The sequence below is a fragment of the Staurois parvus genome, unplaced genomic scaffold (assembly GCF_062004578.1).
Source record: "Staurois parvus isolate SC_StPar_1 unplaced genomic scaffold, SC_StPar_1.0 ptg001893l, whole genome shotgun sequence".
In the NCBI taxonomy this organism is placed as follows: Eukaryota; Metazoa; Chordata; class Amphibia; order Anura; family Ranidae; genus Staurois; species Staurois parvus.
The window spans coordinates 1-24,222 of NW_028319689.1; the positions used below are offsets into that span (position 1 = coordinate 1).

At 47.9% G+C, this 24,222-nt stretch overlaps 1 protein-coding gene across 1 annotated transcript; it reads left to right on the forward strand.

Annotated features, from left to right (window-relative positions):
* Positions 1 to 11,503: 11,503 nt before the first annotated feature.
* Positions 11,504 to 19,409, forward strand: LOC149433864 (uncharacterized). Its single transcript, XM_089664348.1, has 7 exons — positions 11,504 to 11,708; positions 12,052 to 12,186; positions 12,273 to 12,396; positions 12,513 to 12,712; positions 12,802 to 13,008; positions 13,130 to 13,271; positions 17,944 to 19,409. Exons 1-7 carry the CDS (start codon positions 11,604 to 11,606, stop codon positions 19,104 to 19,106), a joined length of 2,076 nt encoding a protein of 691 aa, XP_089520474.1. The 5' UTR covers positions 11,504 to 11,603; the 3' UTR covers positions 19,107 to 19,409.
* Positions 19,410 to 24,222: the final 4,813 nt, after the last annotated feature.

The window sequence follows — 24,222 nt, forward strand, 5'->3', positions numbered from 1 at the left end:
CTGACACACATCATATTGTATAAGCATCCCCCAATCACTCTGTGTGTGTGTGTCTAGATAATGTGAACTTCATTTATAAGCATTCCATTTAACCATTTGAGCTCCAGAGGATTTACCCCCCTTAATGACCAGGCCTCTTTTTGCTACTCGGCGCTGCACTAATTCAACTGATAATTGCGCGGTCATGCAATGCTGCACCCAAACTAAATTTACGTCCTTTTTTTAACACAAATAGAGCTTTCTTTCGGTGGTATTTGATCACCTGTGCGCTTTTTATTTTTCACGTTATAAACAAAAAAAGGGCAAAAATTTTTAAGAAAAACAATATTTTTTAGTTTCAGCTATAAAAAATATATAGTAAACTCAAAGTTGGTTATAAATTTAGGCCAAAATGTATTCTGCTCCATGTTTTTGGTAACAAAAAATCCCAATAAGTGTATATTGATTGCTTTGTGTGAAGTTATAGCGTCTACAAACTATGGTATAAATACTGCAATTTACGACATTTTTCTGCTATACAGCGCTGCGCTAGTTTCACGGACAATTGCGCAGTCATGCAATACGGTACATAAATGAAATTTACATCCTTTTTTCCCCCACAAATTGAGCTTTCTTTCGGTGGTATTTGATCGCCTGTGCGGTTTTTATTTTTTGCGCTATAAAAAAAAAGGCTGACAATTTTGAGGGAAAAAAAACTATATTTTGGACTTTTTGCTATAAAACATGTCCAGTAAAAAAAAAATTTAAAAATCAAATTCAGTCATAATGCCAAAATGTATTCTGCGACATGTCTTTGCTAAAAAAAAAAAACCCAATACGTGTAAATTAATTGGTTTACGTGAAAGTTATAGCGTTTACAAATGGCGGGAAAGATACTGGGATTTTTAGGGTTTTTTTTATACTAATAATGGCGGCGATCAGTGAATTATGGCAGCGATCAGGGACTTATGGCGGGACTGCGGTGGACATTCTGACATTGGGGGGTACTGACTTGGGGTCACTGACATCCACAAAAACACTAATACAGTGATCAGTGCAAAAAAAAAACACTGACACTGTACTAATGGCACTGGGGAGGAAGGGGTTAACTTTATTTTGCAGGGAAGGGTTATAGGAGTGAGGGGAGTGTTTTACTAGGGGGTGGGGGGTGTACTGGGCGGGACAAGGCTGATCGAGAAAGAGAAACTGTTCTTTCTCGATGAGCTCATCCTCGAGCTGACAGGGAAGTGACAGACAGCACAGCTACTGCAGCTGTGCTGTCTGTCACTGTTTGCCACCAATCGCCGGGAAACAGCCGTTAAGGAACGGCTGTGACCCGGCGACTCACATCTGCGGCGGTGATCGGCGGGACAGATAGGGCGGCCGCACGCCTCGCGCGCGCCTCCTATTTGTTTACAAAACACACGCTTTAAAACGTGGTTTTGCCTGCGAGTGCCGCCCTGCCGCCGTTTATGTACAGTGGCTGGGCGGCATACGGTTAACCTCCTGTTATCCAAACTCTGTACAATGAAAAGTATAAACTCCTTACATCCACTGAACATTCTACATACAAAATAGCAGTCCTCAATAAACGGAGCAGAGTGCAGTGTTCACAGCTATTTGCATGGCAGCCCTATTGTATGAACACAGATGAATAATTTATGCTCATGGAGGACTGTTATTTTGTGTTTACCCACAGTTAGGCTCAGGTTTACACATACAGGTGCTACCAAGCATGTTTTTCACGTGTCACATGTAGGGCAGCCTATTCCTTTCAATGGGTTTCCCTACATGCAAGCGGCACAGAAAATAAATCCTTACATTTTTTCCAAAAGTGTGCCAGACTGAACCACGGGATGCTGCGGCACCATGTAGTTTGGCATGTTCGTTTCCAGATACGTGGTGTGCCGTCAACAGTTAATGGTACTGATGCACCTCTGCTAAAGGGCAGCGCATATCTGTGCAAGTGGCAAAAGCGTGCTATTTTTGCATGCGTTCCCTACATGGACAGATGTGAACATAACCTTCACTTGTTTATGTGGTGAGTTTACACTTTTGATTTTCCAGAGCTTAGATCAACACAGGGCTAAATGGAATGGTTATAAATTAACTTCACATTATCTGGACAAACACAGAGTGCTTGGGGGTTATATATACATACATAAGTATTGGGCCCGCCCTCCAAACCATGTGATTCAGGTGTTCCAATCCCCTCCATGGCCACAGGTCTAATAAATCAAGCTCCTAGGCATGCAGACTGCTTCTACAAACATTGGTGAAAGAATGGGTCGCTCTCAGGAGCTCAGTGACTCCAAGCGTGGTCCCGTGATAGGTGGTCACCTGTGCAATAAGTCCATCTGTGACGGAAGCGTAGGCAGCACAGAATGCATACGGAGGATGATAAACACACAAAGTTTTATTGAAATAGGGGAGACACTCAATCAGGGTAGGAAGGTAGCGTCCGGGTACCCAAAAAGGGGGAAGAGAGGGGAGGAGCCCAAAACAGTTGTAATTCGGCCCACGATAGGGCAATTTGGGTAGCGATGGCCTGAGCAAGTATTAATCCAGGCAGGCAGTTCTGGCAAGGGTAATAGGGAGGTTCAATGGGGCAATCCAGGCAGAAAAGGTATGAGTGTTCAAAGGGGGCAGTCCAGACAAGGTAATAGGGGGATTCACGGGCAGTCCAGGCAGGGAAAATAGGAGCATTCAGTGGGGGCAGTCCAGACAAGGTAATAGGGGGATTCAACGGGCAGTCCAGGCAGGGACAATATGGAGATCCAAGGGGGGTAATTCAGACAGGAGGATATGAGCACTCACGGTTTAGGCAGGAGTAACCTCTGGCACACAGCGAACAGCAGGCAGGAGTAACCTCTGACACATAGGGAATAGCAGGCAGGAGTACCCTCTGGCCCACAGTGAACAGCAGGCAGGAGTATGCTCTGGCACACAGCAGACAGCAGGCAGGAGTACCCTCTGGCACACAGCGGACAGCAGGCATGAGTACCCTCTGGCACACAGCGGACATCAGGCAGGAGTACCCTCTGGCACACAGCAGACAGCAGGCATGAGTACCCTCTGGCACACAGCGGACAGCAGGCATGAGTACCCTCTGGCACACAGCGGACAGCAGGCAGGAGTACCCTCTGGCAGACAGCAGGCAGGAGTACCCTCTGGCAGACAGCGGACAGCAGGCAGGAGTACCCTCTGGCACACAGCGGACAGCAGGCAGGAGTAACCTCTGGCACACAGCGGACAGCAGGCAGGAGTAACCTCTGGCACACAGCGGACAGCAGGCATGAGTACCCTCTGGCACACAGCGGATAGCAGGCAGGAGTACCCTCTGGCACACAGCGGATAGTAGGCACCTCTAGCCCCCAGGGATCAGCAGAGTACTCAGCGGGATCTGGCCTCAGCTCAGACCTCCCAACAGCTACTCTCAGTGATGTGCAGGGGACCAACAACCTCCCGGGTTCCGCTCCGGTCCTCTTATGCCAGAGCAGGATGCTTCCTGGTTGCAACAGCCAGCCCAGCGTCGGGTTGCTGGGACAGCGAGGCACGTCCCCTCACTATGGCCATGCTCAGGGAGCGTGGCCTTTGTCTCCGGCGGGCGCAGAGTGCGGGAAGCCTCGTGCCCGCACTGCACCCACGAGGGGGCATGCAGACACCCCGGTGTCCTGTACATGAAGAATCCATGTGCAGGCCCAGCGGGATGTCCGACTCCTCCGCGGCTTCACTGAGGAGCGGTGCTAACCGCACCACAGGGGGCGTTCCCTTCCGTCCTGCACAGCCTTTGATGTAGACTTGTGCAGGACCTTAGGAATCTGCAAGGGGAAGGGAGGGGGGATGATCAAAGGGGAGCGAGGAGGGAGCAGCTGCAAGCCACCTGAACTGAGGGGAGGGGGAGGAAGGAAGAGCAGGTGAGGGGGGAGACCGTGACCCCATCTGTGACATTTCCTGGCTACTAAATATTCCACAATCAACTGTTAGTGGGATTATAACAAAGTGGAAGCAACTGGGAACAACAGCAACTCAGCCACCAAGTGGTAGGCCACGTCACATGACAGAGCGGGGTCAGCGCATGCTGAAGTGCACAGTGCACAGAAGTCACCAACTGTCTGCAGAGTCAATAGCTAAAGACCTCCAAACTTGGTGTGGCCTTCAGATGAGCACAACAACAGTGTGTAGAGAGCTTCATGGAATGGGTTTCCATGGCTGAGCAGCTGCATCCAAGCCTTACATCACCAAGTGCAATGCAAAGTGTCAGATGCTGTGGTGAAAAGCACGCCGCCACTGGACCCTAGAGCAGATGGATGTGTCTTGGTTTGATGGTTGCCAGAAGAATGGTACTTCCCTGACTGCATTGTGCCAAGTGTAAAGTTTGGTGGAGGGGGATTCTGGTGTGGGGTTGTTTTTCAGGGGTTGGGTTGGCTCCCTAGTTCCAGTGAAGGAAACTCTTAAGGCATCAGCATACCAAGACATTTTGGACAATTTCATGCTCCCAACTTTGTGGGAAGAGTTTGGGGATGGCCCCTTCCTGTTCCAACATGACTGCACACCAGTGCACAAAGCAAGGTCCATAAAGACATGGAGGAGCCAGTTTGGGGTGGAGGAACTTGACTGTCCTGCACAGAGTCCTGACCTCAACCCCATAGAACACCTTTGGGAATAATTAGAGTGGAGACTGTGAGCCAGGCCTCCTCCCCCGACATCAGTGCCTGACCTCACAAATGTGCTTCTGGAAGAATGGTCCAACCTTCCCATAGACACCCTCCTAAACCTTGTGGACGGCCTTCCCAGAAGAGTTGAAGCTGTTATAGCTGCAAAGGGCGGGGCCAACTCAATATTGAACCCTACGGACTAAGACTGGGGGGCCATTAACGTTCATGTGCGTGGAAAGGCAGGCCGACCAATACTTGGGGCAATATAGTGTATATACAGTGTGTATATTATATATATATATATATAATTTGCACAATGCTTGCTCTCAAACCCTCCATCTTTCACACTCGTCTCCTGTACATACTGTATGGAACAACTTCATTGCTTCATTTATAAGTATGTAATGATTTTCCACCATCTCCTTGCTATGCAGTTTGTTCACCTAGTTCATGTGTACAGCCTTCCTATAAAACCTTGGGTGCAATATATGTGTTTATTGTTACTACCAGTGTTTTTTTTGTTCACTTTTGTTTTCCTTTAACAATAGCATCTACAGCTCTTATACAGTATATGGTTATTTAAAGTATACCATTAACAATCTACCTCTTACAGAACCACATGCATACTAACACCCTAAAAAAACTTTTTGAAATGTTGCAACCACACAGTCCCCAACCAACACGAGCGAGTTCTTGCTGCTGTAATAACTAGCAATTCCTAAAGCAGGGTGGCTTTGGAGTGAGCCTGTCAGGAATGGATTCACCACTGGTGGTGGGACTCACCTGCTTTGTGGGCTGCAGTACCAGGGATGGCCAGCAGGTGCTCTCAGCAACCAGAAGCTCACTCCTGCAATCAGCCATCACCTGAGGCTGATTGCAGGAGGTGTATTTAAGGAATGGCCAGACCTGCAGTCAGGGTTTTGGTGTATTGTTTCCCATGAGCCCCCTGTACTTGGTATCCTGTGTTCCTGCCTATCTGCTGACCCTGCTTTGATCCTGACGTCTGCTGACCATCTCCTGTTTAACCCCTGGCTTGCCTGACCATCCTTCTGCCTGATCCTCTGTACTGTGCTGTCCGTGAGTTACTGAACCCGGCTTGTGACCCTGACCATCCTTCTGCCTGATCCTCTGTACCGCGCTGCCCGTGAGTTACTGAACCCGGCTTGTGACTCTGACTATTCTCTGCCTGCTCCTCCGGTACCTCACTGCCCGCACGTTGCTGACCTGGTCTACCTGACTACGCCTGACGCTACCCAGACGATCCATCCCGCACGGATCTGTCCCTGTTACCAGGTCTGCCAGCCTCTTCACGTCAGGCTCCTTTCCCCGCACACCTCTGACGACGCTCTTTACCGTTGCCGGACATACTCAGGGGTCGCGACCTGGTCTCAGTCTGCTCCAAGTCCATCACCACCATCAGGGGCCCTGGTGAATAAGCAGATTGGCACTTAGATCCCGCGCCCTGTACAGTACCTAATGGCCTGCCTGACCATTCCACCTCTCCAGCCCTGACTACGCCTGTGTTCCCACACATTTCTGGTCATACCCGGATCCCTAACAGAGCCTATGCAGCTCAGTTAATTCCAGCTGCAGGCAGAATGTGGAGTGTTATCATCTGCACCCCACCTCTCCCTGCAGACCGGATTCTGGCTTGGGTGCCACGCCAATCGCAGCTCAGCCATGCGGAAGAGCTGCACTGCGTGTCGCCTGCAGGACTGCTCAGTGCTCACTGTGGACTGGTCTGGAGACAAGTTGTTAAAATCACAATGGTAAATTGATTGACAATGTTGCTGGATGTTGGCCTGTGCTGTACCTGTCTCTTTGTTGGATGGGGATGTCTGTTGGATTGGGTTGTCTCTTGCTGAATATATGGTGATGTCTCTTTACTGGATTGGGCCATCTCTTTGCTGAATATATGAGACTTTCTCTTTGCTGAATATATGGGTATGTTTCTTTACTGTATTGGGCCATCTCTTTGCTGAATATGTGGGGATGTCTCTTTGCTGGACTGAGCCATCTCTTTGCTGAATATTTGGGGATGTCTCTTTGCTGGATTGGGCCATTTCTTTGCTGAATATATTGGGATTTCTCTTTGCTGGATTGGGCCATCTCTTTTCTAAATATATTAGGATTTCTCTTTGCTGGATTGGGGCCCTCTCTTTGCTGAATATATGGGGACGTCTCTATACTGGATTGGGCCATCTCTTTTCTGAATATATGGTGCTGTCTCTTTGCTGAATATATGGGGACATCTCTTTACTGGATTGGGCCATCTCTTTGCTGAATATTTCGGGACATCTCTTTGCTGAATATATGGAGCTGTCTCTTTGCTGGATTGGGACATCTCTTTGCTAAATATATGGCAATGTCTCTTTGCTGAATATATGTGGCTGTCCCTTTTCTGATCTTTGACCAAAATTTATATCCTTACTGTTAAATCTTGAATAGCTTAAAATACACTTTTCATTTTCATATTAGGTTGTAAGAGTGTCAAAGTAAAAGTGGGTGTACTGAAGGACTTTGTGGGACAGCTGGAAAATGTTGGTGGTCAGGCCTAAAGCTGTGAATGGGGCCCCAAATGTTTTGATGGCTGCCCTGATCATACCCAGGGCTTTTTTTCGTCAGAGAATAAGTGTAGGAACTCACACTACCCCCATCCATGGGTATCAACGTGACACATTATGTATTCTGTGTCAAATTGTGGGTGTTGGCAAAATGTCATAAGTGGATCTTAAAGGGGAAATGTTAAATCCAGGAGTGGTACAGTTCAGAGTGTCTTACGCACAGGGTGCAGAGTTCAGCAGTGCATTACGCACAGGGTGCAGAGTTCAGCAGTGCATTACGCACAGGGTGCAGAGTTCAGCAGTGCATTACGCACAAAGTGCAGGGTTCAGGAGTGCATTACGCACAGGGTTCAGGAGTGCATTACGCACAGGGTTCAGGAGTGCATTACGCACAGGGTTCAGGAGTGCATTACGCACAAAGTGCAGGGTTCAGGAGTGCATTACGCACAGGGTTCAGGAGTGCATTACGCACAGGGTTCAGGAGTGCATTACGCACAGGGTTCAGGAGTGCATTACGCACAAAGTGCAGGGTTCAGGAGTGCATTACGCACAGGGTTCAGGAGTGCATTACGCACAGGGTTCAGGAGTGCATTACGCACAGGGTTCAGGAGTGCATTACGCACAGGGTATAGCTTTCAGGAGTGCATTAGGCACAGGGTGCAGAGTTCAGGAGTGCATTAGGCACAGGGTGCAGGGTTCACGAGTGCATTACGCACAGGGTACAGGGTTCAGGAGTGCATTACGCACAAGGTGCAGGGTTCAGGAGTGCATTACGCACAGGGTGCAGAGTTCAGGAGTGCATTACGCACAGGGTGCAGGGTTCAGGAGTGCATTACGCACAGGGTGCAGAGTTCAGAAGTGCATTACGCACAGGGTGTAGGGTTCAGAAGTGCATTACGCACAGGGTGCAGAGTTCAGGAGTGCATTACACACAGGGTGCAGGGTTCAGGAGTGCATTAGGCACAGGGTGCAGAGTTCAGGAGTGCATTAGGCACAGGGTGCAGGGTTCACGAGTGCATTACGCACAGGGTGCAGGGTTCAGGAGTGCATTACGCACAGGGTGCAGAGTTCAGGAGTGCATTACACACAGGGTGTAGGGTTCAGAAGTGCATTACGCACAGGGTGCAGGGTTCAGGAGTGCATTACGCACAGGGTACAGGGTTCAGGAGTGCATTACGCACAAGGTGCAGAGTTCAGGAGTGCATTACGCACAGGGTGCAGAGTTCAGGAGTGCATTACGCACAGGGTGCAGGGTTCAGGAGTGCATTACACACAGGGTGTAGGGTTCAGAAGTGCATTACGCACAGGGTGCAGGGTTCAGGAGTGCATTACGCACAGGGTACAGGGTTCAGGAGTGCATTACACACAGGGTGCAGAGTTCAGGAGTGCATTAGGCACAGGGTGCAGAGTTCAGGAGTGCATTAGGCACAGGGTGCAGGGTTCACGAGTGCATTACGCACAGGGTGCAGAGTTCAGGAGTGCATTACTCACAGGGTGCAGAGTTCAGGAGTGCATTACACACAGGGTGTAGGGTTCAGAAGTGCATTACGCACAGGGTGCAGGGTTCAGGAGTGCATTACGCACAGGGTACAGGGTTCAGGAGTGCATTACGCACAGGATGCAGGGTTCAGAAGTGCATTACGCACAGGGTGCAGGGTTCAGGAGTGCATTACGCACAGGGTGCAGGGTTCAGGAGTGCATTACACACAGGGTGCAGAGTTCAGGAGTGCATTACACACAGGGTGCAAGGTTCAGAAGTGCATTACGCACAGGGTGCAGGGTTCAGGAGTGCATTACGCACAGGGTGCAGGGTTCAGGAGTGCATTACACACAGGGTGCAGGGTTCAGAAGTGCATTACGCACAGGGTGCAGGGTTCAGGAGTGCATTAGGCACAGGGTGCAGAGTTCAGGAGTGCATTACGCACAGGGTGCAGGGTTCAGAAGTGCATTACGCACAGGGTGCAGGGTTCAGGAGTGCATTACGCACAGGGTTTAGCATTCAGGAGTGCATTAGGCACAGGGTGCAGAGTTCAGGAGTGCATTACGCACCGGATGCAGAGTTCAGGAGTTTGTTATGAAGAGGATGCAGGGTTCAGGAATGCATATCTCACAGGTCAGTTTACAACCAAAAATGAACTCTACCCTAAATTCTACCCAAACCACGCCTCTAGTACAGAGCTCTCCTTCCACCCCTAAATAAAGGAGATAACAACATTAAATTAACCATTAATCCAAGGAAAATTATTGTGAGGAGGGGGACTACTGCACCCAGTATATAACAATCAAAAGAAAATAGATACTCCTAAGTATAGAAATAATACAACATTGTATGGTAAAAAAACAAAATCAGTAACACTCACACACACTCAGGTATTTACCAAAACGTATTCAAGCTATAGTTCTATAATGGATATGGGCTGAAAGTGCACACTCTCAGGTGTAATTTGAGGGCATATATATCCAAATTGGAGGAAGGGTTTAGGAATTACAGCTCTTAAGAGTAGCCATCCCCCTTTTTTGAGGGACCAAAAGAAATTGGACAATTGAACCAAAAGCTGTTTCATGGCCATGTGTGGGCTTCATGGCCATGTGTGTGCTTCTCAGTCCCGAACAGCTTCTAATTTGCCATTCAGTCAAACCTCTACCTACCTATGGGCCATCAAATGCCTAATCTGGCTCTACCCTATTCTGTTTACTGAGCCCTGAACTAAAGCTAGCTGTGGAATCCCAGACCAGAAGGAACAGCTGTTATCTAAGCTACCAGGAGCTTCATAGAACCTCTATTTAACCACTTGCCTACAGGACACTTTCACCCCCTTCCTGTCCAGGCCAATTTTCAGCTTTCAGTGCTGTCTCACTTTGAATGACAATTGCGCGGTCACGCAACACTGTACCCATATGACATTTTTATCATTTTTGAGACGGATAGAGATTTCTTTTGGTGGTATTTAATCACCTGGGTTTTTTTTATTTTTTTGCTAAATAAGCCAAAAACTGAAAATTTTGAAAAAAAAAAAAGTTTTTTCTTAGTTTGTTATAAAATTTTGTAAACAAGTGATTTTTCTCCTTCACTGATGTACGTTAATGAGGCTGCAGTGATGGGCACTGATAGGCGGCACTGATAGGCAGCACTGATGAGGAGGCACTGGTAGGTGGCACTGATGGGCATTGACAGGCATCACTGGTGGGCACTGAAAGACAGCACTAATATATGGCACTGACTGGCACTGTTATGTGGCACTGTTAGGCGGCACTGACAGGCAATGAAAAGCGGCATTGACTGGCACTGATAGGCGACGGCACTGACTGACAATGATAGGTGGCACTGAAAGGCAGCTCAGATGGGCACTGATATGTGGCATTGATGTGCACTAGTAGGCACTGATATGTGGCATTGATGTGCACTGATGGGCACTGGCAGGTGGTATTGATGGGCACTGACAGGTGGCATCGATAGGCAGTGACAGGTGGCACTGATGGGGCTACACTGATCATCAGGGCACACTGATCATCAGTGCTCATGTCCCCTCTGAGGAATGCCGATTACTGGCTCTCCTCATGAGCTGCCAGCGTGACAGCTCGTGAGGAGAGGAATGGCGATAACCAGCATTTCCTTATTTACATGTGATCAGCTGTGATTGGACGCAGCTGATCACATGACAGAGCCAATGTCATTGGCTCTTTCCATTGATCGGTGATCTGCTGTGTCCAAGGGACACAGCCTACCACCGATCGCCATGCTGCACACCCCCCGGGGGAACGCGCACACGATTACAGTGGGAAGACGTCATATGACGTCCTCCTAGAATGAGAAAACCGCCTTGCGCCCGTCATTTCCTTATATGGCCGGCAGGAGACGGTTAAATAAAGAGGTTCACCTAATAATATACTACAATGTGACTAATACACATATAGTAGCACAGACCTGGCTATCTGGCACTGTGCATGTGAGATAATAACAATAGGACAGAGACACTTATGTCACCAGACTTCAGATACACACAGAAGCCGCTACAGTCAAACTATTAGAACAAAGGAACACTTGCCTACTAGTCCCTGCTTCTGGTTGGGATGAAATGCAGTAGACACAGATGTTCCAAGGAACGTTTTGTGGTCCAATTTTGTGTCTTCTTCCTGGAAATTCCCCTTTATGAGATACCATAGTCCTCCAATCTGGGGTTTCTGATCCCTCTAGCAGGGACAGGAAGTACCTGTCTATAACTAATAATCTATATGATATTTACCAAGCAACAGATATTTACAAATATGACATCAGAGGGAAGCAGGTTCCTACACATGTGCCAGTTCCCACTGAGGGCAGCTTGCCTAATAACCCCTTAAATTCCTGTCCTAATATTCTACAATATAGTACAGATAATTCTCTGTCTACAGGGAAACCTGCATGGATCACATGGCCATATCTATTAAGATGGAAGAGGACCAGAGTCATATGCCTGAGAGGATACTAAACCTCACCCTGGAGATCATCTACCTGCTGACCGGAGAGGTGAGGAGGATTCTGGGAGGTCACATGACATCACTCTTATCTCTATTAATAAAACACAGACCTGACCGGAGAGGTGAGGAGGATTCTGGGAGGTCTCATGACATCACTCTCATCTCTATTAATAAAACACAGACCTGACCGGAGAGGTGAGGAGGATTCTGGGAGGTCACATGACATCACTCTTATCTCTATTAATAAAACACAGACCTGACCAGAGAGGTGAGGAGGATTCTGGGAGGTCACATGACATCACTCTTATCTCTATTAATACACAGACCTGACCAGAGAGGTGAGGAGGATTCTGGGATTCTAACATGATATTCCTATTGGTTCCTCAATACAGAGATTTCCTCTTCTGAAGTCAGGTGATCATATGACCATCACAGTGCCTCCATGTGACTCCCTAAACCCTGAGAGACAAAACATGCAGAAGATTCTAGAAGTCACCAAGAAGATGATGGAGCTGCTGACAGGAGAGGTGAGCGGTGCCGGGAATTCTGGGACATTCTCCAGTAACAGACAAGGGATGTGTCTGGATGGTGACTGTATCATTGTGTGTGTCAGGTTCCTATAAGGTGTCAGGGTGTCACTGTCTATTTCTCCATGGAGGAGTGGGAGTATTTAGAAGGACACAAGGATCTCTACAAGGACGTCATGATGGACAATCAGCCGCCCCTCACATCACCGGGTAAGAGGAGACTTTATTGTAAAGGAGAGAGCAGTACGGAGGATCCACCTAGATCCCCCATCATCTGATAAACACATAGAAACAATGGATTCAGTCAGTGTGTGTGTTTCCTACAGATGGATCCAGTCATGGGAACCCACCAGAGAGATGTCCCCGTCCTCTGTATTCCTGGGATTCCACACAGGAAGGTCACACCATCCCTCATCATCATCAGGTAGATGGATCCAGTCATGGGAACCCACCAGAGAGATGTCCCCGTCCTCTGTATTCCCGGGATTCCACACAGGAAGGTCACACCATCCCTCACCATCATCAGGTAGATGAGGAACAATCACTGATAGTATCATTAGGATCTGTACATTATCTGCATTGTTACCATTGATGTCATTTTTATTATATATTCAGAGTGGAAACCTGAGAGATCCTAAAGTTGAGGTTAAAAAAGAGATACAAGAGGAGGATGAGGAGTATGGAGTGATGGAGGAGTTTTCAGAAGGACACAAGGATATGATGGAGCCGCCTAATACCAGGAACCCACCAGAGAGATGTCCCCGTCCTCTGTATTCCCGGGATTCCACACAGGAAGATCCCACCATCCCCCACCACTACAAGGTTGGTGGGACAGAGCATCTAAAACATTGACTTGAGGAAATGTGTGGATTTTTGGGGTGAATGTTACAATATTCAAGCATATATTTTACAGATGTTATTTTCAATCCATCTCATGATTTAGGGTGAAGATCTGATAGATATAAAAGTTGAGGTGAAATCAGAAGAAGAAGAGGCGTATGTGAGGGATGATCAGCAGTCTATGGAGGAGGATGGAATAACGGGGACATTTATAGAGGAGGACACTCCTACAGAGATCAGCACAGGTGGGTCATGAACACTAAATCCATTCCTCCACCCATACTGCTCACTGATTGGTCCAGAGTAGGGCGGGGACTGGGTGATATCAGCCTGTAATCCCCTGGTCACTTTCCTGAGCTGTGTTCCCCGTCCTGTATTCCTGGATTTCTCTCGGATAATCTTCCTTCTCTGTGCTGCAGACACAATTTTTGTATCTAGACTGGATTTATGGAGATTCTGGGGTTCAGCTGGCAGAAAAATGTTCATTTTCACCATAGACGTTACTAGACCTAGGGACCTGGAGCGTGTGTCTTGGGTCTCCTACATTCCCAGGTCTAGTAAGATCTCTGACAGAACAATTCTCCCAGAGTTAGTTGCTCTGTAGTCTGCTGGCTGTGCCGGGTGGAGGGATATGTCTGTAGTGTCTCAGACCCAAGTCACTGAGTGCAGTCTCAGGAGATGGGAGGCAGCGGTGTGGGACCTCTGCAACTTGTCTACAGGAAACACTTAAGCTTCCACTGATTACTGAATACTAATATGAGTCCTGACCCTTACATTGTATAATTTATATTGTACAATACATACTCCTGACCCCTGCACTATATACTCTGTTGTACCTTACATACTCCTGACCCCTGCACTATATACTCTATGTTGTACATTACATACTCCTGACCCCTGCACTATATACTCTATGTTGTACATTACATACTCCTGACCCCTGCACTATATACTCTATGTTGTACATTACATACTCCTGACCCCTGCACTATATACTCTATGTTGTACATTACATACTCCTGACCCCTGCACTATATACTCTATGTTGTACATTACATACTCCTGACCCCTGCACTATATACTCTGTATTGTCAATTATGTAATTCTGATAATATATACAGTAGTGCTCAGTGTTGTATAGTCCATAGTCACGAGGTACCCCTGTCCAAGGCTTGGTTCACATTACTGTGTGTCGCAGAACGTACGTGAAATCGCGCTCATACCTGACACGCAGACAAATGCTCTGCTCTTTAGGATTACCCCATACATATTGGAATACGTGAGGTGTTTTTGGTGTGGTGCAATTTTAAAACTAAGGTCAGGGACGACTTTCCCTGCATTTCTGCGGGTCGGGCAGCCCATTGAAATGAATGGGCTGTCCTACACACAGCCAAACAGATGTGAACCAAGGGCCTGTTCTCCTCTGAGGTTGGAGGGCGATAAAAACCACACAACTGAGCTGCTTTTACAACCCCCAACTGCTCCCCCTTTAGCTGCAGAAACAGCAGCTGGGGGTATACACATGCTGTTGCTGAGGCTGGAAGTATACCTCCAGGAGAATGGGGTTGAACTACAACCACTCCACAACTGTGTGTGCTTTGCATACAGTTGTGGTGTGGTGATTGATGCTGCTTTTTACGGGGTTAAGCCAGGTGGTTTCGAGGCAACATATTGCCTCTTTACCACCTGTCAAATGCCTCTGAATAGCGATCTGAGCATGGATTGCTTTTCAGAGGAGCAGCAGTCCTTGCTGCTGTTATGAACAAGTCCTAAAAAAGCAGTTCTGATAGGACAGGAATAGGGGGTCGAGATTCAAAGTAAAATACATATACACACATATAAAAACAAACACATGTACACACACATACGTGCACATACGCACAAGTACACATATACACACACACACATGTACACGCACACACATATATACACACACACATGTACACATACACATATACACACACATGTACACGCACACACATATATACACACACACATGTACACATATACACACACACATGTACACGCACACACATATATACACACACACACGTACACATACACATATACACACACACATGTACACGCATACACATATACACACACACATGTACACGCACACATATATATACACACACACATGTACACATACACATATACACACACACATGTACAAGCACACACATATATACACACACACACGTACACATACACATACACACATGTACACGCACACACATATATACACACACACGTACACATACACATATACACACACATGTACACGCACACACATATATACACACACACATGTACACATACACATATACACACACACATGTACATGCACACACATATATACACACACACATGTACACATACACATATACACACACACATGTACACGCACACACATATATACACACACACGTACACATACACATATACACACACACATGTACACGCACACACATATATACACACATACAGTGCATCCAGGAAGTATTCCCAGCGCTTCACTTTTGCCACATTTTGTTATGTTACAGCCTTATTCCAAAATGGATTCCATTCATGTTTTCCCTCCACATTCTACAAACAATACTCCATAATGACAACGTGAAATAAGTTTGTTCTGAAATCTTTGCAATTTATTAAAAATAAAACCCCCCCCCCATGTACATAAGTATTCCCAGCCTTTGCCATGACACTCAGCATTGAGCTGTGGAGCATCCTGTTCCCACTGATCATCCTTGAGATGTTTCCACAACTTGATTGGAGTCCATCTGGGGGAGATTCAGTTGATTGGACCTGATTAGGAAAGGCATAAACCTGTCTATAGAAGGTCCCACAGGTAACAGTGCATGTCAGACCACAAACCAAGCCATGAAGTCCATGGAATTGTCTATAGACCTCCGAGACAGGATTGTATCAAGGCACAGATCTGGGGAAGGGTACAGAAACATTTCTGCAGCATTGAAGGTCCCAATGAGCACAGTGGCCTCCATCATCTGTAAATGGAAGAAGTTTGGAACCACCAGGAATCTTCCTAGAGCGGGCCGCCCGGCCAAAATGAGCGATCGAGAGAAAAGGGCCTTAGCCAGGGAGGTAACCAAGAACCCAATGGTCACTCTGAAAGAGCTCCAGCATTTCTCTGTGGAGAGAGGAGAACCTTCCAGAAGAACAACCATCTCTGCAGCACTCCACCTATCAGGCCTGTATGGTAGAGTAGACAGACGGAAGCCACTCCTCAGTAAAAGACAAATGGCAGCCCACCTAGAGTTTTGCCAAAAGGCACTTCAGGGACTTTCAGACCATGAGAAACAAAACTCTCTGGTCTGATGAAACAAAGATTCAACTCTTTGGCCTGAATGCCAAGCGTTATATCTGGAGGAAACCAGACACCGCTCACAACCTGGCCAATACCATCCCTACAGTGAAGCATGGTGGTGGCAGCATCATGCTGTGGGGATGGTTTTCAGTGGCAGGAACTGGGAGACTAGTCAGGATTGAAGGAAAGATGAATGCAGCAATGTACAGAGACATCCTTGATGAAAACCTGTTCCAGAGCGCTCTGGACCTTAGACTGAGGTGACGGTTCATCTTTCAGCAGGACAAAGACACTAAGCACACAGCCCACATAACAAAGGAGTGGCTACAGGCCAACTCTGTGAATGTCCTGGAGTGGCCCAGCCAGAGCCCAGACTTGAACCCGATTGAACATCTCTTGAGAGATCTGAAAATGGCTGTGCACTGACGCTCCCCATCCAACCTGATGGAGCTTGAGAGATACTGCAAAGAAGAATGGGAGAAATTGCCCAAAAAATAGGTGTGCCGAGCTTGTAGCATCATACTCCAAATGACTTGAGGCTGGAATTGGTGCTAAAGGGGCTTCAACAAAGGATTGAGCAAAGGCTTGGAATACGTTTGTACATGGGGGGGAGGGGGGGTTATTTTTAATAAATTGCAACGATTTAAAAATGAACTTCTTTCACATTGTCATTACGGGGTATTGTTTGTAGAATGTTGAGGAAAAATTAATTTGATCTATTTTGGAATAAGGCTGTAACATAACAAAATGTAGCAAAAGGTAAGCGCTGGGAATACTTTCTGGATGCACTGTACACACACACATGTACACACACACACACACATGTACACACATACATGTACACACACACAGGAACATGTATACGGCATTATAAAAAGTTACAGTATATTAGCTTCCATCACTCAGCAGAGAGCACAGAAGACACTCCCCTTTGCTTTCACTTTGCTCAGCTGTGTGACGGTTCCCAGTGCCGACATACACTGTGGCTGGGGATCGGGAGCTCGGGCTTAAGTGATAGCCAATCTCCCCACGGCACCCCTGAAGACCTCTGGTGGCACCCCGGTTGAGAGAGGCTGTTTTAATTGGAGTACAATTATATGTTCCTTAAACATTGTAAGCTTAAACAGAAAGTGATAATGAAGGAGGAGTCAATACCCCAATGATGGTGGTCTTCCGGATCAGTCCACTCTTCATCTTGGTTGTTCTCCCCCCATCCTCACTCTCTGACCTCTGGTGGGGCTCAGCCCCGCTGTTCTTCATGACTAAATCATGGACTAAATAAGGAAGTGCAGTACTTCTTGTGTTGGGAAGATGGCGATGAGTGATAGAGGGGGTGGGGACCCTCGTCCTATAATCCCCTCATCACTGTCCCTCCTATAAAAGACAGTTCTGGTTGTTTCCTCACTCTTTGACTAAGGTCCATGAATAAAGAAATGACCTGGTAGGAGATCAGAGGAGCCATTTCCTAGTTCCCTTGAGGGTGGAATTGTAAGCTCCTCAGAGACCAAGCTGCCTGATGTGGGCAGAGTCCTTGTTTGAGGGAACCAATCAGCTCCTGTCTAGTAATCCTCTTTGTCTTTGTATTTTAGTCCATGGCCGGGAGATGAGGAAAACCTCCGAGGATTGTCTCACTTTGTCTCCAGACTGGAAAGTAGAAGATGAGGACATCACACAGTATAGTCCAGGAGAAAACCCGGCTCCCTCCAATGTCCATCCGGCACCACCCAGTGTAGATGGACCATCGGATTCCTCGTATCCTGAGGAACCTCAGACTGTGTGGGACCGGGCCGGCCTTCTAACAGAGAAGAGGTTTTCCTTTACTGAGTGCGGGAAGGGTTTTTCACCCAAGTCCAACCTTTACAGTCATCAAAGATCTCACAAGGGGAAAAAAACGTATTCCTGTTCTGAGTGCTTGAAATTTTTTATACAAAAGTCGGATCTTGTCACACATGAGAGATCTCACACGGGAGAAAAACCATATTTCTGTCCTGAGTGCGGGAAATGTTTTACGAGGAATTCCACTCTCTACAGACATCAGAGATTGCACACGGGGGAAAAGCCGTATTCCTGTCTTAATTGTGGGAAATGTTTTAAACAAAAATCAGTACTTGTCACACATCAGAAATCTCACACAGGTGAAAAGCCGTTTTCCTATCCTCAGTGTGGGAAAAGTTTTTCACAGAAGTCCAGTCTGTACAGACCTCAGAAATTGCACACGGGGAAGAAGCTGTATTCCTGTTCTGAATGTGAAAAATATTTTCAAAAAAAATCAAAGCTTGTCACACATCAGAGATCTCACACAGGTGAGAAGCCATATTCCTGCCCTGAGTGCGGGCAATGTTTTTCACAGAAGTCCAATCTTTCCATACATCAGAGATTGCACACAGGAGAGAAGCCACATTCCTGTCCTGAGTGCGGGAAATGTTTTTCACAGAAGTCCAGTCTTTACAAACATCACAGATTGCACACGGGAGAGAAGCCATTTTCCTGTTCTGAGTGCGGAAAGTGTTTTTCGGATAAGTCCAATTTCTACAAACATCAGAGATCTCACACGGGGAAAAAGCCGTATTCCTGTCCTGAGTGCGGGAAATGTTTTGTACAAAAATCAGAACTTGTTACACATCAAAGGTCTCACACGGGCGAAAAGCCGTATTGCTGTCCTGAGTGTGGGAAATGTTTTTTAAGGAAGTCCCATCTTTCCAGACATCAGAGATTGCACATGGGGGAGAAGCCACTTTCTTATCCCGAGTGAGGGAAATGTTCCTCACTGAAGTCCTGTCTTCCTGTACATCAGGGATCCCACACAGCCCTGGAGGTGTATTAGTGCCTTGAGTGCGGGAAATGTCTTCTAGATGAATGTTGCTGGACATCCCAGCTCTCATGTGGGGAAGAAGCACACCCTGATATACACCTCAGATATACTCCATGGCTGATCTTCATCATGGAACAAACAGTTCCTAAGGAGATCAGAGGTCACCAAAGACATGGATGAAGTGTGGGACCGGGTTGGCCATTGATAGCAGGAGAAAAATAAAAATGGTGTTATTACCTTTCATTGGCTGAGTACATTTTGTGGTGTAAGCTCTCACAGACCTGGATGTAGCAAACCACTTAAACAATGACTCTTGTTCAGTCTTCTCAGAAATAAATTATACTAACAATAACAAGTTGGGAAATCATATTGGTTCTAGTAATGATGTTTCATTTTTAGGATTTCCAGAGACAGAGGCAGCAGAGGAACTGGCTCCATTAAAGATTAATTAATCAATGGGTCCTGATGGATCATCCCAGAGATCTCAGATAACTTTGAGGTCTGGTTGTTGGACCAGTAAATGATCTATTTAATCGATCACTTCTAACAGGAGAAGTTCCTCATGACTGGTGGACAGCTAATGTACCTATCCACAAGAAGGGCAGCAAGGTAGAAGCTGGCAATTACAGGCCAGTGAGTCTAACATCGGTGGTAGTGAAGTTAATGGAATCTCTTCTGAAAAGAAGGATCATTGATCACCTAAAAACACACAACATGCTGGATCCAAAGCAACATGGCTTTACTAAGGGCAGATCATGTCAGACTCATCTGACTGAATTATGTGACTATATTACCAATGTTTTGGACCAGGGTGGTGCTGTGGACACGGCTTATCTTGATTTCAGCAAGGCATGTGATACAGTCCACATAACGATCTAATACAAACATTGGACGAGCTAGGACTTAGACCTTGGGTGGTTCAGTGGATGTGCAGCTGGCTAAAGGAGAGATACCAGAGTGGTTGTAAATGGGGTTCACTCAGAACAGAGAGCAGTCACTAGTGGTGTACCCCAAGGTTCTGTACTGGGACATGTTCTATTTATTCTATATGTAAGGGATAGAACTAAAGGGCTGTTGGGTAAGGGGATGTCTCTTTGCTGATGACACAAAGGTGTGTAATAGGGAGGATATCCCTGGAGGTGTCTGTAACATGGAACAGGATCTGGCATTGTTGGAAGATTGGTCAAAAAAGTGGAAATTGCAGTTCAATGTTTCTAAATGTAAAATAATGCACCCAGGGAAAAGGAATCCATTGAGTACAACATTGGGGGTACATTGTTGGCCAGCACTACAGAGGAAAATAATTTTAGGGGTACTTTTTCAGATAATTGTGAATTGAGCAAAAAGTGTGGCCAGGCAGTGGGGAGAGCGAATATAATTCTAGGATAATTCACTAGAGGGGTCACCAGGAGGAAGGAGGTCCCGATTCCTCTATATAGATCTTTATATCACTAGAGGTGTCACCAGCAGGAGGAAGGAGGTCCCGATTCCCCTATATAGATCTTTATATCACTAGAGGGGTCTCCGGCAGGAGGAAGGAGGTCCCGATTCCTCTATATAGATCTTTATATCACTAGAGGGGTCACCAGCAGGAGGAAGGAGGTCCCGATTCCTCTATATAGATCTATATATCACTAGAGGGGTCACCAGCAGGAGGAAAGAGGTCCCGATTCCTCTATATAGATCTATATATCACTAGAGGGGTCTCCGGCAGGAGGAAGGAGGTCCCGATTCCTCTATATAGATCTATATATCACTAGAGGGGTCACCAGCAGGAGGAAGGAGGTCCCGATTCCTCTATATAGATCTTTATATTGTTAGAGGGATCACCAGTAGGAGGAAGAAGGTCCTGATTCCTCTATATAGATCATTATATCACTAGAGATGTCACCGGCAGGAGGAAGGAGGTCCCTATTCCTCTATATAGATCTTTATATCACTAGTGTTCTCTGCCCCCTTCACATCACCTTCCCACAGTAGAGTCCTTGGCCCCCCTTCACATCACCCTCCCCACAGTAGTGTCCTCGGCCCCCCTTCACATCACCCCCCACAGTAGTGTCTTCTGCTCCCTTTCAAATCACCTTACCACAGTAGTGTCCTCAACCCCCCTTCACATCATCCCCTACAGTAGTGTCCTCGGCTCCCCTTCACATCACCTCCCACAGTAGTGTCCTCGGCCCCCCTTCACATCACCTCCCCACAGTAGTGTCCTTGGCCCCCCTTCACATCACCCCCCACAGTAGTGTCCTCGGCCCCCCTTCACATCACCCCCCACAGTAGTGTCCTCTGCCCCCCTTCTCATCACCCCCCACAGTAGTTTCCTCTGTCCCCTTCACATCACCCCCCACAATAGTGTCTTCTGCCCCTTCACATCACCCCCAACAGTAGTGTTCTCTGCTCCTCTTCACATCACCCCCCACAGTAGTGTCTTCTGCCCCTTCACATCACCCCCAACAGTAGTGTTCTCTGCTCCTCTTCACATCACCCCCCACAGTAGTGTCCTCTGTCCCCTTCACATCACCCCCCACAGTAGTGTCCTCTGTCCCCTTCACATCACCCCCCACAGTAGTGTCCTCTGTCCCCTTCACATCACCCCCCACAGTAGTGTCCTCTGTCCCCTTCACATCACCCCCCACAGTAGTGTCTTCTGCCCCCCTTCACATCACCCCCCCCACAGTAGTATCTACTGTCCCCTTCACATCACCCCCCACAGTAGTGTCCTCTGTCCCCTTCACATCACCCCCCACAGTAGTGTCTTCTGCCCCCCTTCACATCACCCCCCCCCCACAGTAGTATCTACTGTCCCCTTCACATCACCCCCCACAGTAGTGTCCTCTGTCCCCTTCACATCACCCCCCACAGTAGTGTCCTCTGTCCCCTTCACATCACCCCCCCACAGTAGTGTCCTCTGTCCCCTTCACATCACCCCCCACAGTAGTGTCCTCGGCCCCCCTTCACATCACCTCCCCACAGTAGTGTCCTCGGCCCCCCTTCACATCACCCCCCACAGTAGTGTCCTCGGCCCCCCTTCACATCACCCCCCACAGTAGTGTCCTCGGCCCCCCTTCACATCACCCCCCACAGTAGTGTCCTCTGTCCCCTTCACATCACCCCCCACAGTAGTGTCTTCTGCCCCTTCACATCACCCCCAACAGTAGTGTTCTCTGCTCCTCTTCACATCACCCCCCACAGTAGTGTCCTCTGCTCCTCTTCACATCACCCCCCACAGTAGTGTCCTCGGCCCCCCTTCACATCACCCCCCACAGTAGTGTCCTCTGTCCCCTTCACATCACCCCCCACAGTAGTGTCTTCTGCCCCTTCACATCACCCCCAACAGTAGTGTTCTCTGCTCCTCTTCACATCACCCCCCACAGTAGTGTCCTCTGTCCCTTTCACATCACCCCCCACAGTAGTGTCCTCTGCTCCACTTCACATCACCCCCCACAGTAGTGTCTTCTGTCCCTTTCACATCACCCCCCACAGTAGTGTCTTCTGCCCCTTCACATCACCCCCAACAGTAGTGTTTTCTGCTCCTCTTCACATCACCCCCCACAGTAGTGTCCTCTGTCCCTTTCACATCACCCCCCACAGTAGTGTTCTCTGCTCCACTTCACATCACCCCCCACAGTAGTGTCCTCTGCTCCACTTCACATCACCTCCCACAGTAGTGTCCTCTGTCCCTTTCACATCACCCCCCACAGTAGTGTTCTCTGCTCCACTTCACATCACCCCCCACAGTAGTGTCCTCTGCTCCACTTCACATCACCTCCCACAGTAGTGTCTTCTGCCCCTTCACATCACCCCCAACAGTAGTGTTCTCTGCTCCTCTTCACATCACCCCCCACAGTAGTGTCCTCTGCTCCTCTTCACATCACCCCCCACAGTAGTGTCCTCGGCCCCCCTTCACATCACCCCCCACAGTAGTGTCCTCTGTCCCCTTCACATCACCCCCCACAGTAGTGTCTTCTGCCCCTTCACATCACCCCCAACAGTAGTGTTCTCTGCTCCTCTTCACATCACCCCCCACAGTAGTGTCCTCTGTCCCTTTCACATCACCCCCCACAGTAGTGTCCTCTGCTCCACTTCACATCACCCCCCACAGTAGTGTCCTCTGCTCCACTTCACATCACCCCCCCACAGTAGTGTCCTCTGTCCCTTTCACATCACCCCCCACAGTAGTGTCCTCTGTCCCCTTCACATCACCCCCCACAGTAGTGTCTTCTGCTCCCCTTCACATCACCCCCCACAGTAGTGTCCTCTGTCCCCTTCACATCACCCCCACAGTAGTGTCCTCTGCCCCTTCACATCACCCCCAACAGTAGTGTTCTCTGCTCCTCTTCACATCACCCCCCCACAGTAGTGTCCTCTGCTCCACTTCACATCACCCCCCACAGTAGTGTCCTCTGTCCCCTTCACATCACCCCCCCACAGTAGTGTCCTCTGTCCCCTTCACATCACCCCCCCACAGTAGTGTCCTCTCCAAATCACCCTGCACTGTAGTGTCCTCTGCCCCCCATAGCAGTGTCCTCTGCCCCCCTTCCCCCACAGTAGTGTTCTTTACCCCCCAATGCAGTGCCCTCTGCCCCTTCACATAACCACCCCCCCACTATAGGGTCCCCCTCCCCCCACAGTAGTGTCCCGTACCACCAAAAAAAGAAGACATTCCCCTCTTGGGGATATTAGCATAGATAAGATAAGGAGTAAAAACATTGCAATGCACCTTTAATCAATAATGAACTGCTAGACAATATCAGTCTGGCTAGTAGTCTCTGGAATTCCCCACCCTGCCCCCTCGTCTATGTGCTGGAAAACATGTCCACAATAAGTCGTGATTAGCCAGGGCGTGCCCACCAGGATGCCCAGAAACAGTTCCACAAGCCCGGATACATAAAGTACATTACACCATTCGTTTCTGAATGTCCCGGCCCAGATCCAGCTCAGATCTAGGTCACCAAGTGACACCTCTTAGATGGAAATATTATAAAAAGTTAATAATATAAAGTGAGTAGAGTCTGGAGCAAAATGGGCAAATGCTGCACTATGCAGCTCTTGAGGA

What these genes read in the sequence shown, in the direction of transcription:
- LOC149433864 (XM_089664348.1), top strand. Translation starts at nt 11,604, where the DNA reads ATGGATCACATGGCCATATCTATTAAGATGGAAGAGGACCAGAGTCAT. An exon ending in TCTACCTGCTGACCGGAGAG is followed by an intron (nt 11,709 to 12,051) that starts GTGAGGAGGATT and finishes TCCTCAATACAG; the next exon opens with AGATTTCCTCTTCTGAAGTC. An exon ending in GCCGCCCCTCACATCACCGG is followed by an intron (nt 12,397 to 12,512) that starts GTAAGAGGAGAC and finishes TGTTTCCTACAG; the next exon opens with ATGGATCCAGTCATGGGAAC.